Genomic DNA, 21052 nt, shown 5'->3' on the forward strand with positions numbered 1-21052 from the left:
AAGTATCTGCGATCAAGAAGACTAAGACCACGCACAAAGTTGAAACTCTAATTTTTTCCCAGGAACGGGTCAACCCAGAAGAGGCTACTCAGCAACACCCTGTTCCTGGTTTAAAGCCACGGAAACTAACGGGTTTGGGCGCTCAAGGCCTCTTTTGTTCCTGGGTCTCAGGGCGTTTGTTAGGCTGGGGGAGTTTTCGGATGGGTGGATTCCTACAAAAAAAGTAAATACCTTTTAATGCTGGTTTATTTGGCGAATTCTTCGGCGGAAAGCACACGGGTGGCGGGATGGAACCTTCTAGCTGGACCTTCGGGGCAGTCGTCTCGCTCGGACGCAATGGGTAGAGCGCCAAGTAGGGCGACGCCTTAATGGAACGGGATGAACAGTGCGGTACCACGCACCACACTCACGGCACGGTTGATCGGTTCGGTCTCGCTCCTCGGCTTGGGTAGACCAACCACGCGCTTATGGCAAAGCGCTTACCTCGGTCTTCGGTGATGGGATGGAATCGGTAGTGCGGTACCACGCACTTACGGCTAGGTTCGGTCTCTCTCCTCGGCTTGGGCGGCACTCCAGCCACGCGCTTTTGGCTAAGTGCACACTTCGGGTTTTTCGACTGAACCTTCGCCTCACTCGAAAGAGACGGGTTGGCGGGACGGAAGAAATAGTGCGTTACCACGATCTCTCTCTCTCGACTTGGACGGGCCTACCAGACTGACCAAGCCACGCGTAGTGCTGTTTTACGCACACCAGGCTGTCTGTCGATGATCTGATGGACACTATTGGCTAGGCGCGCTGGCCTGGCGCACACCTCGGGCTCGATGGAATGCTGTCCAAAATGATCGAGCCACTCGTATGACGGTCACGCACGCACGGGAGATGGGATTCGGTCCAAGCTGGTCTCTGGCTGCGGCAATGATCGGTCCAAAACTCGAGCTGGCTAACTGGAACGCTGATGTTTGTTCGGTCCGTGGGAATTCGTTGTTGTCCCAACACTTTGCAGAGCACTTACTGAATACGTCCGTCTTAAATCGCCGCATGCTTATGAGTGTTCTTCCAGAACGCGTGGTTGTGGTCGTTGCGTTCAAGCATAAGCAACGCCTCAGTTCAACGCATGTGCTTTTCGGTTTCGCTTACTTTTCGCTGACCACCACGTGTTTTAATTTGAACTCGCCGTTGGATTTATGCTAGCTATTTACAATATTTATCCTAACTCCAACCCATCTATTTATTTCATTTAAAAACAATGTTACCGAGTTGGTAACAAAGTGTAACTTGTACATGACGCTCATTAATTCGGTTGTTCTCTACGGACACGAGACGTGAACAATGCTCGAGGAGGTATTTGCGAACAATCGGAGTATTCGAGCGACAAGTGTTAAGAACCATCGGCATGCAGAAGAACGAAGTGTGGAGGCGAAGGCTGACCACGAGCTCGCGCGACTCTACGGTGACCCAAGCATCCAGAAGGTGGCAAGGTTGGACGAATACGCTGAGCAGGACATGTCGCGAGAATGCCGGGAAACTGTCCTGCAAAACAGGTGTTCACTGCGAATCCGGTAGGCACTAGACGAACAGGGGCGTTTTTATCCAGAAACTTCCCTCCACCACATAATACAGGACTCCAGTTCAGATTTCGTCGATTGAAGGTTGTGCATTCGCATATCTTTAGTTTTGACTTTCTGCAAAATACCAACGCTCATTTAGGTCGTACTTCGAAAGTATCTACGTTTGAATCAGTATCAGTACCTCCTTTAGTTTACTGACTGTATCTCAGGGCTGGTTCAGCATTGACGGAATTCTGATCATCATTGAATTAAAATGGGAATTCCAGGTTGCTTTCGAAACATCGCTCTTGCCGCGATGTTCAACAACCACACTGTTACCCACAGTGTGATCGGGATCAGCAGGCTCATCGGCTAAATACTCTGTTATCAATGTTAAAGAAATCTGAATTTAATATTTTTTTATTCCTGCACTCCACAGGAATGCGCAACATCGAGGACCTGCAGAGCTGTGCCGTGTTCGCCCGGGATCGAATCAATCCATATCTGTTCAACTACGCCCTGTCGGTGGCGCTGCTACATCGTCGGGACACCAAGGACATCGATTTGCCTCCGTACGTCGAAGTTTTCCCGGACAAGTACGTGGACTCGAAGGTGTTCGAACAAATCCGGGAGGAAGCTACGGTGGTGCCGGAGGGTATGCGAATGCCCATTGTGATCCCGAAGGATTTCACCGCTTCCGATTTGGACGAAGAGCATCGGTTGTGGTACTTCCGAGAGGATATCGGCATCAATCTGCACCACTGGCACTGGCATTTGGTTTATCCGTTTGATGCGTCGAACCGGGCTATCGTTGATAAGGATCGTAGGGGAGAGTTGTTCTACTACATGCATTCGCAGCTGATCGCTCGTTACAATTTTGAACGTTTCTGCAACCGGTTACAGCGTTGCAAGCGTTTAAATAATGTTCGGGAGCCCATTGCTGAGGGGTATTTTCCGAAGCTGGACTCCCTGGTGGCTAGCCGAACTTGGCCAGGACGAGTAGACAATGCGGTGATGAAGGATCTTAACCGGGAAGCGGACCAGATCAAGCAGGACGTGGCCGATTTGGAGCGTTGGATCGATCGTATCTACGAAGCCGTCCATCAGGGATATGTGGTCGATGAGTCCGGTAATCGTATCATGTTGGACGAAGAAAAGGGTATCGACATTCTGGGCAATGTGATTGAGTCTTCGATTCTTTCGCCGAATCGTCAGCTGTACGGGGATATGCACAATATGGGACACGTGTTTCTGTCCTACAGCCACGATCCGGATCATCGCCATCTGGAGTCGTTCGGAGTAATGGGTGATGTGGCCACGGCTATGCGCGATCCTGTTTTCTATCGCTGGCATGCGTATATCGATGACATCTTCCAGGAGCACAAAATCAAGCTGGCACCGTACTCGAAGAGCCAGGTGAGTTCTGCTGTTCTTTGGGCAACGATTTAAATATCCTCAATCAATACAGTTCTCGCAGAAAATGTTAACCGATTAAACAGTTCACTATTTATCAGGCTTAATTAATAACATTATCGCCACATGTTTTAATCGATAATTCTCATCCCACCCGATCAACAGCTCACCTTCGATGGAATTACCATCAGTGGCGTTAGCGTCCAGTCAGAGGGAGCTCCGGCCAATACCCTGCACACCTTCTGGCAACAGTCCGATGTGGATCTATCACGGGGAATGGACTTTGTGCCCCGTGGCAACGTTTACGCTAGGTAAGTGACCCAACCACGCACTACGCGATTGGCAATCGAATTTTCACAACCGATTGACTGTACGGTACCCGGTTATCATTAAATCAATTTGTGCTTTAACGCACTTTGAAAAGCCTCCTATTGAGTGACACTTCAGCTACCTTTTGGCATTGAAATGATTCAATATTGTATTTTTTCATTTATCCAAGGGTACAGATTTCGCCAAATAGTCAATTGAAACTTTTTTAGTTGCATACTGAAGGTAGTTTGTTAAAAAGAATGGAAAATTTTTGAATTGTTCTAACAAAAAGTAAATCGAAAACCAAACCAATTCAACCAATCAAATCAGAAAGAAGATGGTTTCAAATGGCCTACCATAATTGGCTCAGTAGGTCGATGGCTTTTAACGAACCCTTCATTTGGTGGTTTCGCGGTGATTATTGGTTGTTGATCACACAGCTTTTCATGAACAACCACTAGGTACAGGAAATCAACATTGTATGTATAATGAGTTTGAATCGAGAAGGAGCAGCACGATATCAAAAGCGTCTAAAATGTATCATGATTGAAAGAAGAGCCGAAATGGTCAAATATCTGAACACTCTCGAAGTTTCTGATTCAACAAAATAAAGTCTAATGTTTTGAAATTTTATAAGATAGCTCAAAATTTCAAGACGGTCAAAATTATCAAACTATACAAATTTTCGAAATTATTAAAAACTGCAACACTATCATAAATTTTCAAATTCAAAAATTTCAAAATTGACAAACTTCTCAAAACTATCCAAATTGTTAAAACTGTCGATGTTGTTAAAATTTTCAAACTTAGCGTCACTGTTAAAAAAATTTCTGAACTTTCAAAAGTGCCAATTCAAGCGTATCATTTCAAAAGGGCGAATATAAAAGCTCTGAATAGTCATTCTGGATGTAAGGGGCTGTAAAATCAAAACAAAAACGGCAGATCGATTGGGCGAAAATTCCAGGCGTGTCGTTAGCATGGAGAAGGAAAAAAAGGTGAATCTTTCAAAACTGTTAAAAAATCACCCATATTGCTTAGAATTTGAGGATTTTTTAATAGCAATCGGTTGAACCGAATTCCATTACCGACCGGACCCACAGCAACCAAATCATAATTTTAAGCAGGCACTCGATAAAGCTCGATGAACTTTTCGAATTTCCAGTCACATTGCAATATGTGGCCTACGGTAGTTTAAATTTTCCGCAATGGACTAGGTATTTACACACGTTGTTTTCTCCAGGGCAGAACGGTCACAAAAAAAGTTTTTTAATTAAACAGATACCTCTGTAGTTAGTTTGTGCCGAATTGTCTCGGCGCCTCAACCTTCGTTTGATGAAGCTATTCGTAAGGATTTGCTTTTAGATTATTCGGATACACATATTGGAGCACACCGAAATCTCTTCCGGAAATGTGTCCCCTTTCACATTGGGTTTTTTTTAGACTGTATGAAACCAGCCTAGGGACGATAATAGAAAAGTATATTAGTTTTAATTGAAATTCATATGGGGAGCGATGGCGTTTCTCGGTATTGGAAGCAAGTGCCGAATGGGTTTGTGCAGCTGTAAAATCGAAAGTTTTATGGTAGCACTTTTAAAATGGAAAGTTTTATGGGAATAGTTTCCTCGCCCTAATGTTGCTGATGGGCAAAGTTGAATTAGTACAATTACCACAATCAATTTCAAAAGTAGGAAGTAGCGGCTCAGAAAATAAGACTAGACCTGAAACAGAGGTGATACAAAATTGTATCGAAATTTTTGAGGTTTCTTAAATTTGAAAAAGATTGAAATAATTTCCCTCTATAGTGTTAAGATACTTACATAAACGCATGAACATTGCCCGGATATTTCCCAGTTTTATTCACTTCATTTGCTAAATCAATCAATGAAGCTTGGGTGAAAAAAAATGTTTCAATTATTTTAGTCTTGATTTTCGTTGAATAACTCCTTTTTTTACCAAATTTGCCTGGGTATTTCCTGGATTTAAGGTTGACAATTTAGAAATAAATGCTCAGAATAAGCCAGATTGAAAGATAAAATAGAATGGATTTATCCGGCCCGGACACGTACTTGAAAAATGTTGGCTACCTTAATCAATAGTATTCTCCGATGCTGTTACTTTACTGTTCCTTTCAGTTCTAGTTTCGATAAACGTACCTCATTTCAATTGAACTCTACATAACTAATTCTGATACAAAAAAATGCCATAAGTTATCCCATGCAGCTTTTTTTGTTGTTCAAATGAGCTGTTTTAATATCCGTTCCAGAAGCTTGACTGCTTCAGATGTTCTTTTAAAGTGCTTCAGGTTTCCATCACCAATCACCATCACCAACTGAATGTCGATGTAGAAACATTCCAGTGCAGCTTATTAATCCTTATCGAATTTCGTTCGCTTGGAAAAACTTACAAAAATGCCTCTTCACATTCAATTTATTTACACAGCTGTAGCAACTAATGAGAATTCGATTGCACCAAGAGCACACGTGGTTGGGAGGCAGACACGGAAAACTTCCGGTGCGGTAACCTGGGAAAAGTGTCACAACATTTACGACATGTCGTAACAGAAGTAAATTTGCAATCCATGTTCGGGTAAAAGCACCGATTCCATAAATTCAATTCCTAGCGAGCAAACAGACGTTTACTGTTTTTCTGATTCTCGAATATTTTGATAAGCTTTTTTGCCGGCTGAATAAATTAAATGCCTGTTTTTTGTTTTGTTTTTTTTTTTACCATAATTGGTGATTTTACGCAACTAATGACAGTTTGATTGTTTTCCGGGGAAGCCGTTTTTCAGAATTAGCCCCTACATGTCGGCATCCGGGCAAACCTGTTCCAGTGGATTTGTTACTTTTTGATGCGGTTTGAATAAACAACCAGAGGGCTAAACCATTTCCAGAACCTCCCATCGTCGGTTGTTTAAATACATCCCGCATCGTATTGATCTGATTTGTGGGATATCTGGGATCTGGCATAAATTCAGCTTCGGTCATAGCCCGAGGAAAGCTAGATGTACGTTGCAGTGTTATAAATCATCGGAACGGTACCGATGATGTAACCCGGTAACGTTTTGTCAAGCTTTTGTCACAAATTGGTTGAAAATTGGACGACAGTAACTTGTTCAAGCATCCCCAGTCCCATATGTTCGACTTGAATTAACGAAATGTGAACTCGATGGGATGTCTGTTTTCAGTTCACACAAGTTACTTAATCAAAAAAAAAATAAAAAACCGGTTCGAACCTTGTCACAAATCCAAGGCTCGCAAATAGAGAAGCAATTAAATTGCCAAATCCTTGTAGGTTTCTGTTAAAACCATATTCTGGATTAAGAGTTTTGTAACGTTCAGCAACGACAGCTCGGAAATGAAATTACCCGGAATTCCCCTGTGTTCAGTACATTTTCGAACAGAGCTGTGCCGTTCAACATTGGATAAATAGAGCAAACGAACATAATAAATTGATTTATAGTAATTTCGGCTATTTTTCGATCTAGAGATTCAATCAAACAACTTAGTTTTTGGAATGCCCGACGTTTCGAACATTTTTGGGGTCTTTCTCAAGGGAATTATCTGTACGTTTTTATTGTTAATTTAGTTTTTGTCCAACGTTTAAGAGTTCAGTGTTCGCTGCTCTTGCATTTAATCGGTGAAAAATAATAATTTTTCATCCGATATACTATGGTCGCATTTCCACTTCAAACTACTTTTAAAATTATGAATTTGATCATAATTTGAAAAGTAGGTTAAATTAGAAGGCGGCCATAGAATATCGGATGTAAAATTATTATTTTTCACCGATTAAATCCAAGAGCAGCAAACACTGGACTCCTAAACGTTGGACAAAAACTAAATTAACAATAACAACGGACAGATAATTCCCTTGAGAAAGACCCCAAAAATGTTCGAAACGTCGGGCATTTGAAAAGCTAAGTTGTTTGATTAAATCTCTAGATCGAAAAGTAGCCAAAATTAATATAAAACACCAGTCACGGTCGAAAACATAAATTTAATAATAAATTGAAAAACCTTGAACTTTGTTTTCCGAAAAACTTGAAAAAAAAATATTCCAGCAGGCTGAAATGCGTCCGGTTTGCTCCAAACTGAAACTTCCAAAATGGCGTAGTCAAAAAACGTTAAGTTTTTCATCTATTTTGCAGCTAATACGCGAAAACTACCAATTTGTTGAGTTCCGCATAGAATAAATCTTTAAAAATAACCATATTGATAGTTTTGGAGCAAAAACCAGAAAATGGTTGTTCTATAACCATAAATGGTCAAATAAAAACGAGCATGCATGATATGATATGCGGTATATGATTTCTCATGTGTTAAACAGAGAAGGCAATCCGCTGTTTCGAAGCTGCGCTACTGCCATCTGGAGTAGTACGATGTTGCGTGAGCAAACGAACTAAATTCTAGGCGACTTTATAATCTTTTGATTAATGTTTTCATAAATCCAAATGATAATGAAAAAAAAAAACATTCCTTCGGAAAATTGAAGTTCATTTTCACATGAATTAGAATAAATTAGATTGGTTTAAGAGTCAATCGGATTGTTCCATTTAAAAAAAAACAGTCAGTCGGTGTGAAAAAACTTTCTCATTTGTTCCTATTTTCTATCTATATTTTATTTTCTTTATTGAACTTTATGCGCTTTTTGCTGGTATGCATGCATGAACTATTTTTTCGTTGTTACTTTAAACTAACTATTAGATTGGGTAAAGTTGTCACATTTCTTAAATAAGATAGATATGAAAATCCAAAAGTGTCAGCTTAAGACAGTATAAAATATGATTTTTTTAATTCTGTACGGTTTAAAATTAATTTAAATAAAGTTTTCAAAAAACAAAATCAGACGATAAGGTGCGAGTTCAAAAAATAATATAACCATTGAACGACGTCAATTGGATACCATCAAAGTTATCTTAAATTGAGCAGTAATTCATGGATCTAAGTTTTTTTTTCATTTCAACCACCATCAAATATCGAAAACCGCCCTCCAACTTTGAAATTATTACACCTGATTGCAGGGCCGTAGGAAGAACCGCCTTATGTGGGGAGTTTTGGTGACTGGTTTATTTCTGGGTTATTTTTGCTCCAAAAATGTATGAACGAGAAAAAAAAACAGTTCAGTACCTACCATTTGATTATTCATTTTTAAGGGTTTTTTTAGATAAAAGATTTTTTAGTATTGTAGTAGTAACTTTTAATGACACATCCCAAAATCTTGAACATGGTAAGTAAAATTTGTAAATGAAGCCTTTAGAAACAAATAAAAGGAACTTATTTTTATCAGTGGTTACAGGCTTGGAATTTGTTCAAGAGTCTGGTAGATTTTGCTTATTTGAGCATAGAATAAATTGTTTTTTAAAGTAAGTGAAATCTACCTATTTTTAAACAAATTGAAAGATTTAAATCATCGATAAAAGTAATTGAAGTTTTCAAAAGTAAAATTAAGAGACTGCAATATTTCGATTCAAATCCTAATCTTGCGAACTCAATCCCAAGATACGATATTTATATTTATTTATTACAAATCAATGGAACACATATTGGTCCAAATGATGATTTAAAATTAATATAAAAAGAGTACTAAGTCTAATTACAGGGTTCTCAATACACTTAAAACTTTACTACGGAAAACATCTCTCGAAACGTCTAAGTCGAAGTGCTCAGAAAAACGGTTGTATGTTTTCATTACACCGATGATAGCGCTATTAGCTCCATAATTGTTCAAACAAATAGAAATATATAATCGCAGATCTAAGTTTCTAAGCCCACGGGATCGCACACTTAGAGGAATGCCTTCTAGGAGCGTGCCCAAGTAACCATAAGCATTAAGCCAAAACCCTGAATCAGCATTAAATCAACATTTCTAATGCAAATTAGCATGAAATCACCATTTCTAATGCAAGTTGGCATTAAATTAACATTCATAATACTTTTTTGTTTTATATAAGCATTATTAATGCATAGAAACAATAAAGAAAATAAGCACTAATGATAGCACTATATGGACATATAGAGTAGCTCTAAAGTTAATAAGCATTAGGAGTGGTGTGACCCGAACAGTACTTGAAGTACGGGTTTTTTCACCCACCTTATCAGCATCAAGAGTGGTCGAAATGGTAAAGGCGCAAGGAGAGATGAAGGCTGATGCGGGATCCTCGGTTCGAGACTCAGAAGAATTCATTAAGCAAGCATAATCCTCCTTCATTCAGCAGGTTGATTGATGTTGCAGATAATAATTATTTATTTAATTTTTGTTCATTTTAATTATTCAAAAAATAATTATTAAATAAACAAAAGGTGTTCTAAGTATGCATTGTTAATGCAAAAAATGACGTTTTGATGGTGCTCTAATTCAGCATTTGTAAAGCTTATTAAAGGCTATGTTGTGATAGCATTTAATCAGCCCGCTTTTTCGCCTTTTTAGCATTAAATCTGCATTATATACGCATATAGTGCAAAACAAGCATTAATACAGAGTTGTATATGGGAATATAGTGTTGATTAAGGGCTATGTTTTAGTGCTTATAGTTACTTGGGTGGGGCAGTCAATTCGCGATGTCAAGAGATCGGCGACGAAGGAAGCTCGTGTTGCGTTTCTGCGGGCTTGAAGAGTGTCTATGTCTATGAGACGGCATCCATGTTCATAGCTTGGCAAGTGAAACGGGTCTTGCCAAGGCAGGTGTCTAAGGGCGAATCGCAAGAAGCGCCGCTGTATAGCCTCGATCAGTTCGGCCCCATTCTGGTAGTAGGAACACCAAACAGCTGATGCATATTCAAGGATAGAGCGATCCATAATGCAATACAAACTTTTCAGGCAATACACATCCTTGAAGTCCTTGGACCCTCGAAATAAGAATCCAAGACTTCTCGAGGCTTTGTCGACAACGTAGTTTGTGTGTGTCCTGAATTCCAGCTTCCGGTCTAGAATTACACCCAGATCATTGATGTTTTCCACGCGTGCGATTGGCTCATCTCCGAGGAAGTACTCAGCGGAAAAAGGCTGCCGCTTTCTTGAAAAGCTGATGACTGTATGTATGTATGTATGTATGTATCCACCTTGGGTTTGCGGCAGCGCCGCGGTTATGGCCGAGAAAATAACCCACGCGTCTATCTTGTTTACCACGCAAGACAGCTATAGCCGCTCAATGAGACTTCTAAGGGAATGGAATCGTAAGCAGAGGCACTAACGGTATCCAGGGTGAAAAGGGGAAAAGTCTCGAGAAGCTATAACCATGTTGTTGACTAACCAAGATAGCATGCAAATTATAATCCCGCCGCCAAGGCTTCCGAAAAAAGAGTGCCTCCTTATTTTACAAAAAGTAATCAAATACTATATTTTCCACAACCATGCCAAATTCCCTTGACATGAATTGAGGAACGTCCAGTATTCGAAACGGGTAACAAGCACATACTGCTACCTGCTCCTTTTGCAAAGTGAGGATACCCTGATGCCCCTACCCTTCATTAATTTTTGTTTATATTATGTTTTTTTTTTTATATAAATATTATTATGTCATATAATTTAATATAATAATACAATAAAATATAATTAATATAGTATTAAAAAATAGAACAATATAATATAATCATATCATTATATAATATAATTAATATAATGTTGTATAGAGCAATATATGCTGAAACAATATATAACAACTTCAAAAAAATATCTTCAGTCGTCGAATGATACAGGAACGATGACAGGAAAAAATGACATGGTTTTGTGATAAAAAGGGTTAAAATAAATTAAGAATGAACAAACAAATATGTACAATAAAATTGGGCAAAATTTTATCAGATGAAAAAATAATGACTCAGAGTATCTTATTTTGACTCGCCGTGCTTTTGACCGCAACATTTAAGTACACCACACCTTACAACAACTGATATCCAACCTGTAAGTTAAATTTCGCATTAAGATGGTTGAATTAGTTGATTCTTCTTCTGAAAATAAACCAGTGCTCAAGTCAGTTCATCAAATGAAATTTGATGAAGTATTTAATTAAGTTCAATAACAATCCGAGTTTTTAAATTGAAATAATAAATAGTTATGCAGCTGTAAGAATGAATTTATAATAAAAATTACTTAATTTGAAATATTCAACAGTTGATGGTATGCAGCTTTTCTCCATTGGAACTGATAACTGGGAAATTAAAATAATGCTGATTATAAAACTCTATTTATGTCCAAAAACTACATTGTTGATGAAAAATGTAGTAGCTCATAAAAATCTGAAACAACAATACGATTACGAAAAAAAACCTTTAAACTGCGTTTCCAAAGCAAAAAATCGTCAGGCTCAGAATCAATTAAATTTGAATAATAAATAAATATAATTGAACATGAAGAAAATAATAAAATATAATAAGTAAATTGAATCATCTAACTACAAAGATTGATTAAAAGAATAAATTATAGAAAATAAATAGTATGCATAAGTTGATTAAGTCTCCTTCAGATAAAAATTGTTTGAATAATGAAAATGTGTATGTAATATAAATTGAATAAAAATATATTTTTATAATGTGTGATGTCTTCATATTGCCTGTAAGAAATGTGATTAAAATATTATGATAAATTAGACTGCAGTAACATGATAATAGTTAAATTCCAAGAATAATGTACATACAAGCGCTTTTGATCGAAGAAACAAAAAATGAGTTTTTCAAACGAAGTCATCTGGAAATTTAGTGTTTAAGTATTTAGTATTAAAAATCGAATACGTAAAATTCGAAGCTCCTAAAGCTAAAAAATCAAAACAAATGAATAAAACAGAATTATTTAGTTTTTTTTTTCACAAGAATTTTTTTTACTAACAAAAAAACAGAATAAAATAAATGAATTAATGTATTCAATATAAGAGAAATGATTGACAAAGCGATAGAAGAAACTGGTACAATGTTTGCAAAATAAAGCAAGTTAAAAAAGTTTTAAAGAATAAAGATAATGCACAAATATTTATTTTAAGGAAGCTGAAAAAAAAAGAAAACGAAATATTTTTATGTTTTATTGAAACGTTGCTTAATCATTCTGATTCATTCTGATAAGTTGTTGATGTCTGCAGATTAACAATTGGAAATTTTAATGAAATGATAACTTTGTGTGTGTGTGTGTGTGTGTGTGTGTGTGTGTGTGTGTGTGTGTGTGTGTGTGTGTGTGTGTGTGTGTGTGTGTGTGTGTGTGTGTGTGTGTGTGTGTGTGTGTGTGTGTGTGTGTGTGTGTGTGTGTGTGTGTGTGTGTGTGTGTGTGTGTGTGTATGTGTGTGTGTGTTCTTGATTTATAAAATAAAATAGGTAAAAGTACAGAAGAAGTAGCAAGGAACGCGCTCACCGGTATTTTCCCTGTTCACTCACGTCCTCCGCTTGCTGTGACCCAAATTAACATGCACTGACATATTCTGGCGTCAATTACTGAATTGCATTTTTTTTAAACTTTTAACTTTATCGCACGATTACCCGAAATTCAACAAAAATGCTATATATTTTTAATTCCTTTTGATTCCACGTCAATCGTTAAAAAAGTGCAAGAAAAAAGCATACGCCTAACGAACGCCCTTTCGTTATTCAAATGCACACAGCTCACAGCCTCTAGCTTCGACCGCAATCCGGACATTTTTCATTTTCATTCAAATGTTTCTATTGAACAAATTTTATCGCACTTCATCGAAACTCGCGTCGCGAAACATTGCGTCGATTCTTTAGATTCTTGGACCACCGATAAGCAACCCACGTATTCGATTTCATCGACAATGAGCCATCTCAGCAAGCTATGCTTTTTACTTTGCACACGTCACTAGCAAACATGTAAGCATTAACCAAAAATAGCCCGAATTTTCACGGGAGCAGCGCCGTTTTCTTCTATTTCTTTATTTACACTAAACCCCAAATCCCCACACACTTCTTTCCACTACATTTCAATTTCGCAATATTACAACACATCTAAATTTATGCGATTAAATTTCTCCCCTTCGCTAGCACATTCTAAACGTTTCCAGACAAAGTCAAGACCGAATGCCATCCGTTGCGCCGTTCTAAAGTTACAAATCAAATTTTCAAGTGACCAGTTTTCGAAAAGGCGTACGCGTAATCGTATATGAACTCATCAATAGTTAAACTAATGCCGCTTTTTAATAAACAGGTTCCCTTTCTTGAAAAGCTGATGACTGCACATTTACTGCGATTCAAAGGCAGGCAGTTTATATCACACCAGTGTGCGAAGGGGTCAAATTGATTTTGTAGGAAATCAATATCGTTCTGGCCGTTGATGTTGTAAAATAGTTTTAGGTCATCAGCATAGCATAGCATTGGGCCGTCGAGGAGTGAGAGCGCATCGTTGAAGTAGATTAAGAAGATAATCGGCCCTAAATGGCTTCCCTGAGGCACACCAGAAGAAGTAGAGAATTGTCTGGAGAAAGAGTCCTCCATTCGAACTGTTAATTTACGTCATGATAGGTAGCTCCGGAACCAGTCAAAAAGAGTTCCACAGAAACCCAGGCGTTCAAGCTTTCCAATGGCAATATCGTGGTTGACTTTGTCGAATGCCGCAGACAAATCGGTGTAAATAGCGTCGGTTTGAGACTTCGCAGCAAAACTTTCATGCACGTAAGAAGTAAACGTCAGAAGGTTAGTTGTCGTGGAGCGCTTGGGCAAGAATCGGTGTTGATCGTCGGAAAAAATATTCTTATAGGACAAGAAAATCGGATCCAAGACCACCAATTCGAATAGTTTGGCTACTGCGCATAATGCCGAGATTCCCCGGTAGTTGTCGATATCTCTCCTGTGACTTTTTTTATACACCGGAAACATGTAAAGCTCCTTCCATAGTGAGGGAAAGATGGCTCAATCAAACGAAGCTTGGAAAATAAGCCTAACAGGAGTCAGCAAAACAGGCATGAAACGTTTAATAAAAGTAGCAGGTATTCCGTCCGGACCCTTAGAGAAAGAATTTTTGAGCTTAGCTGCTGCTTCTGAGATGACTGCATCCTCAACCACAATGTTGTTTATAGAGAAGCCCAGTAGCGCAATATTCCTGACTGCACTATCCACATGTTCAGGGGATGTCGATGCTGTATTATAGATAGACGAGAATTTTTCGGTAAAGAGATCACAGATTCCACGATCAGAGTTTGCCGTATTGTCATCCAGAAACATTTGGTTTGGCAGACCAGGTTCGTTCCGCTGACTTTTAACATGTCTCCAGAAAGATTTTGGTCTGGACTTGAGATCACGCTGAACCCGAGCTAGATAGTTTTGGTGACAACGTTTGCTGACTTTTTCGTAGACAGAATTTAGTCTACGATAAATGTCCTTAGTATAGGAGAATCTTGATTTGTCAAAATTTCTAAGGGCACATCTCTTTGCCGTCTTTAGTCGTCGTAGTTCAGTCGTGAACCAAGGAGTCTGTATATTCTTTTCAGTAGTGTGTTTTGGTACGTGACGATCGATAACGTAACTCAAGATGTGCGAGAAGGTTTCAGCCGCAGCGTTGGGATAAAGAAAGACACGAGTTCATACCTCCGACGTTCTGGTAGTACAAGGTTATTGAGTAAAAAGTTTCCGAAGCAGAGCTAGATCCCTGAACACTGGAAAAGAGAGTACCATCAGGCGGAGGAAACCGGTCGGGAGTGCCATACTTGCCTGAGTCTACAGTCTGGAGAACCCCTGCGCCAAAAAAACGGGTATTTTCAGAATGCATCGGCAGAAGAAAACCTAGTAGAAAATAGCAACAGTCTGGGAATTTATGAATAGAAATTTCTAGCTTAACAATTGTTTTGGCTTTTTTAAAATTTAGAAGAAACGTTAATAGACCTCTCTTTTAACAAATTACTAGTGAAAATGTGCATTTGGCTTAAGTTTTCATTCAAAAATATGTGAAATACTCCGAAAGGTTTTGGACTAGTCAGTGTTTCCATCGCTCATGCATTTTTTCCCCTGAAGCACTCATCTAACACAATTTGAGCGCTCGCCCTGTGCTACCGGAGACGATACCTACACGTTCATGTGAACCGCCCCTCTGAAGCAGAATTCGTTCTGAGTGACGCGATTCATTTGCTACGGGGAATTTATATCCCTCAAGAATCCCTTGCTTCCTGATGGCTCTAGAGGTCGAACGACCGATACTCGCTTACGTTATTGAATACGATTGCCTCAAGCTGGCAGTTTTGGCTGAGGCAAGCATCTTCAAGCTCGGCGCAAAGGATGAGGCAACAACAAATTTTAAATGCTTCAAGTCTTGAGCTTAGCACGAGGCGCTCATAGAATCCGCCATTAGAAAGGCACTATTTCAATGCGTGTTGAACAGTGGAATCCAAGGTGTTGTGTGTGGCACAGATGGACAATGACATGACAATGACATTACAATATGACAATATGACATGACAATATGACATGACAATATGACATGACAATATGACATGACAAAATGACATGACAATATGACATGACAATATGACATGACAATATGACATGACAATACTACATGGCAATATGACATGACAATATGACATGACAATATGACATGACAATACTACATGGCAATATGACATGACAATATGACATGGCAATGACATTACAAAGTTATTCATTCAAAGCTTTGTAAGCTGTCCGACTAGTAAAAAATGACCTTTTTTGTTGTCAAAAATAATGATTCATTACAAAAAAGTATTTCCACCCGTTTGTTTACATTTTCTTGCAAGCACACGACCTGTCAAAAATTAGCTTCGTAATCGCCAATAGCCTTTACTCCAATTTCCCTCCAATTAGCTGTCATTCTAAAGAGTAAAGAGCAAGCTTTATTCAAGCTAAGCTCAGACCTTGTAAGTTAAGCAGCTCAGCCGGAAGCCGAAACTCCGAGCCGATTCCAAGCACCTGTCAAGCAGTGCAGTCAGGCAGGGTTGCTAGAATACCAGATATTCACGTGATAACCAGCTGTGATACATACTTGTCTTCCGTAACCGAGCTGTGATGGGTTTGTGTGTGTTTTGATGTTATGGTAGGTTTTTTTGTAAGCCGTGTAAGAAAATTAAGATTATAGCTACGAAGTTTTGGGTTTTGAGTATTTGAATTTTGGGTAAAAGTTAGCCGTAAAGAACCGACAGAAAGTCTGTTTCACAGCCTTAAAATTAGCAGAAAAAAAGTTTTTTTTTGCCACAAATCCAAATTCCTTTACGGCAAAAAAATTGAAAATGTTTGCGTTTGCTTATATTGATTTTGGAAATTCTGTGTTCTTTTCATCATTTTTGTCATTTTTGTCATTTTTGTCATTTTTGTCATTTTTGTCATTTTTGTCATTTTTGTCATTTTTGTCATTTTTGTCATTTTTGTCATTTTTGTCATTTTTGTCATTTTTGTCATTTTTGTCATTTTTGTCATTTTTGTCATTTTTGTCATTTTTGTCATTTTTGTCATTTTTGTCATTTTTGTCATTTTTGTCATTTTTGTCATTTTTGTCATTTTTTTTTCATTTTTGTCATTTTTGTCATTTTTGTCATTTTTGTCATTTTTGTCATTTTTGTCATTTTTGTCATTTTTGTCATTTTTGTCATTTTTGTCATTTTTGTCATTTTTGTCATTTTTGTCATTTTTGTCATTTTTGTCATTTTTGTCATTTTTGTCATTTTTGTCATTTTTGTCATTTTTGTCATTTTTGTCATTTTTGTCATTTTGTCATTTTTGTCATTTTTGTCATTTTTGTCATTTTTGTCATTTTTGTCATTTTTGTCATTTTTGTCATTTTTGTCATTTTTGTCATTTTTGTCATTTTTGTCATTTTTGTCATTTTTGTCATTTTTGTCATTTTTGTCATTTTTGTCATTTTTGTCATTTTTGTCATTTTTGTCATTTTTGTCATTTTTGTCATTTTTGTCATTTTTGTCATTTTTGTCATTTTTGTCATTTTTGTCATTTTTGTCATTTTTGTCATTTTTGTCATTTTTGTCATTTTTGTCATTTTTGTCATTTTTGTCATTTTTGTCATTTTTGTCATTTTTGTCATTTTTGTCATTTTTGTCATTTTTGTCATTTTTGTCATTTTTGTCATTTTTGTCATTTTTGTCATTTTTGTCATTTTTGTCATTTTTGTCATTTTTGTCATTTTTGTCATTTTTGTCATTTTTGTCATTTTTGTCATTTTTGTCATTTTTGTCATTTTTGTCATTTTTGTCATTTTTGTCATTTTTGTCATTTTTGTCATTTTTGTCATTTTTGTCATTTTTGTCATTTTTGTCATTTTTGTCATTTTTGTCATTTTTGTCATTTTTGTCATTTTTGTCATTTTTGTCATTTTTGTCATTTTTGTCATTTTTGTCATTTTTGTCATTTTTGTCATTTTTGTCATTTTTGTCATTTTTGTCATTTTTGTCATTTTTGTCATTTTTGTCATTTTTGTCATTTTTGTCATTTTTGTCATTTTTGTCATTTTTGTCATTTTTGTCATTTTTGTCATTTTTGTCATTTTTGTCATTTTTGTCATTTTTGTCATTTTTGTCATTTTTGTCATTTTTGTCATTTTTGTCATTTTTGTCATTTTTGTCATTTTTGTCATTTTTGTCATTTTTGTCATTTTTGTCATTTTTGTCATTTTTGTCATTTTTGTCATTTTTGTCATTTTTGTCATTTTTGTCATTTTTGTCATTTTTGTCATTTTTGTCATTTTTGTCATTTTTGTCATTTTTGTCATTTTTGTCATTTTTGTCATTTTTGTCATTTTTGTCATTTTTGTCATTTTTGTCATTTTTGTCATTTTTGTCATTTTTGTCATTTTTGTCATTTTTGTCATTTTTGTCATTTTTGTCATTTTTGTCATTTTTGTCATTTTTGTCATTTTTGTCATTTTTGTCATTTTTGTCATTTTTGTCATTTTTGTCATTTTTGTCATTTTTGTCATTTTTGTCATTTTTGTCATTTTTGTCATTTTTGTCATTTTTGTCATTTTTGTCATTTTTGTCATTTTTGTCATTTTTGTCATTTTTGTCATTTTTGTCATTTTTGTCATTTTTGTCATTTTTGTCATTTTTGTCATTTTTGTCATTTTTGTCATTTTTGTCATTTTTGTCATTTTTGTCATTTATATTTTTTTCTCTATGTTTTCAGATTTACCCATCTTCAGCACGCTCCCTTCATCTACAACATCCAAATCGATAACGCTTCGGATGCCCAGAGAATGGGCTTTGTCCGTATCTTCATTGCTCCCAAGAACGACGAGCGCGGTCAACCGATGCTCTTCCGGGACCAGAGACTGTTTATGGTTGAGCTGGACAAGTTCCTGGTAGCTCGTAAGTAAATGTTCCCCTTTTGAGAGGTGATACCTAAACTAACAATACAATCCTTGTTATTTTCAGTCCGTCCGGGATCGAATCGGATCAGGCGTCGTTCGACCGAATCAACCGTGACGATTCCGTTCGAGAGGACCTTCCGCAATCTGGATGAAAACCGCCCGGCTGCCGAAACACCGGAAGAGGAATCTTTCAACTTCTGCGGGTGTGGCTGGCCGGCTCACATGTTGCTGCCCAAAGGCACACCGGATGGATTCCCCGGAGATCTGTTCATCATGGTATCGGACTACGAGGAGGATCGGGTGGTTCAGGACCTGGTCGGAACCTGTAACGATGCCGCATCCTACTGTGGGGTCCGGGATAGGCTCTATCCGGACCGGAAAGCCATGGGATATCCGTTCGACCGGCTGGCCCGTAGTGGCGTGGACCGGTTGGCCAACTTCCTGACACCGAACATGGTCGTCCAATCGGTTAACATTATCCACATCGACAAGACCGTTCAGAGAACCTAGACTGCTGACTGGCAGGATGATCCGTTCTCCCGATGGCGTCACAAAGTTCGATAATTTGATAGAATTTTAATTAAACGCACTCGCAAAAAAAGTGGACGCTTTTGTACGTTAGAAAGAATTCCATTCGATTAAACATCCACCCAAAAATCGATTTCCTGTTTGATGAGGACTGAATATTTTGGGAGCCTGTGGAAAGGGAGCCCATTTCGGATTCAAGCTTTAAGCGTTTGATTGAATTCAATCTTTTTGTAGCTTGACTCTTTAAAATAAGCCTTTGAAAAGAAAACTAAACATATCTACAGCTTCCGAAAAAAATATCAAATTATGTATCAATTTGAATGTTGAAAGTTCAATCATACAAAGCATTTTAATCACGCCAGCCTCTGCATTTACGTATGCTTTAAAAAGTGGACTATTTTTTTTGAAAGTTGACATTTTCGACAATTTTGACAGATTTAACAATTTTAACAATTTTGAAAAATTTTGACAATTTTGACAATTTTCACAATTATGGCAATTTTGACAATTTTGACAATTTTGAAAATTTTGAAAACTTTGACAATTTCGCCAATTTTGACAACTATGACAATTTTGACAATTTTGACAATTTTGACAATTATGACAATTTTGACAATTTTGACAGTTTTGACAATTTTGACAATTTTGACCATTTTGACCATTTTGACCATTTTGACCATTTTGACCATTTTGACAATTTTGACAATTTTGAAAATGTTCTCAAAATATGAAAAATGCTCAATTTACATAAATTGTGAAAAAGGCGTGAATTAATTTTCTTAGAGCTGGAAAAATTCAATCCCTTCTCTGAAATTTTTCGTCAACCGGGCAGCAATGAATATTACATATTAATGGACAAATGTGTTACCTGACAATATTTATCGAGGGTTTTACTGTGTTTATTTACGACTAAAGTAAGAGTTATAACGTTCAGCATTCCTCGAGTCTGATGTTGACGCAGCAAAATTGGTATGAGAACGCCCCGGACATTATTGTGGGAAATTTTTCAGGAACAACACTCATTTGGCCTGAACCGTTTTCCCCGGTCCAGCAAAATTTCTCGTTAGGTAAGGAAATCTATACCTTCCATACTAGGTTTTAGAAGCTAGCGTCGGCGTCGTAAAAATGTCCGCCGGCTCAGCCCATTTGTCGTAAAAGCGGAAAATTTGCCAACGTCTCGAGATGTTGGAGTCGTGTTCTCTGGCACGGTGGATGACCAAATTTGTAAAATCGTCTGTTTTGTTGGTCCATTGGTTGTCGTTAGGATGGGGACCAGGGCGAGAAACGAGAATTAAAGGAAAACATCGAGGGGGTGTGATTCTGATGTTTTCATGCTTCGGGGTTCCGTCAGAAAAAAGGTGTTCCGCTTGCTCGCTTTCTGGGTCATAAATCTGTCCCGACATGGTCACATTTTCAGTTCTCGAGGGCTGAGTTTATTTTCGCTAAAGCTGACATTTTCATCCCACTTGTTGTCATTTTCTGCGGAAAAAACGGCTGGCCGGAAATAAGAAGGATTGCTTATTTTTAATCGTTGACATTTTGTTTGGAAAGAGTGTTCAGCACGTTGCTAACATTGCGTCATGTAAAGCTGACAGCCTCTGAAAATGGAATAAGTGATTGAAACATAACAACATTTAAGACCTTTTAAAAGGTCAAACATCATGTTCAGATTCCCGGAAACGAATGAAAACTTTAAAGAAATCTATCGATTTAGCGAACAAAAAGAAAAAAAAAAGCTAAAACCAAAACAAACGGAAAGTCATTTGTTAATTCAAGTTTTTTAATCCGTTGTAAGAAATCCCATCGCTTCCCAACAACCCAAATAAAGCCAGGAAGTACAGCTTACATTGAAATTATTGGTACATTCAAAGCCAAAGCCTAAAAAAAATGCTTGGTCTTAGTGCTGCTGTATGTTGGCACATAACTTGGTTCATAAATTTATTAAGCCAAGAAATATCGTTTTAAGAATATTAAAC

At 37.4% G+C, this 21052-nt stretch overlaps 2 protein-coding genes across 3 annotated transcripts in view; one reads left to right on the top strand and one right to left on the bottom strand.

Moving 5' to 3' along the window:
* The window catches only part of LOC129737551 (phenoloxidase 2), a 43993-nt gene extending 24857 nt beyond the window's left edge, over nt 1-19136 (top strand). For both annotated transcript variants that reach the window (XM_055728715.1, XM_055728719.1), the window contains exons 2-5: nt 1987-2963; nt 3126-3271; nt 18365-18546; nt 18613-19136. In XM_055728715.1, coding sequence (XP_055584690.1) covers nt 1987-2963; nt 3126-3271; nt 18365-18546; nt 18613-19058 — 1751 coding nt within the window. In that variant the 3' untranslated portion in view covers nt 19059-19136. The remainder of the gene's footprint in view (nt 1-1986; nt 2964-3125; nt 3272-18364; nt 18547-18612) is intronic.
* LOC129737563 (tachykinin-like peptides receptor 86C) overlaps nt 1-21052 on the bottom strand; it is a 264810-nt gene that overhangs the window by 156563 nt on the left and 87195 nt on the right. The window lies entirely within an intron of this gene.

Source organism: Uranotaenia lowii, chromosome 1 (assembly GCF_029784155.1).
Source record: "Uranotaenia lowii strain MFRU-FL chromosome 1, ASM2978415v1, whole genome shotgun sequence".
Lineage (NCBI taxonomy): Eukaryota > Metazoa > Arthropoda > Insecta > Diptera > Culicidae > Uranotaenia > Uranotaenia lowii.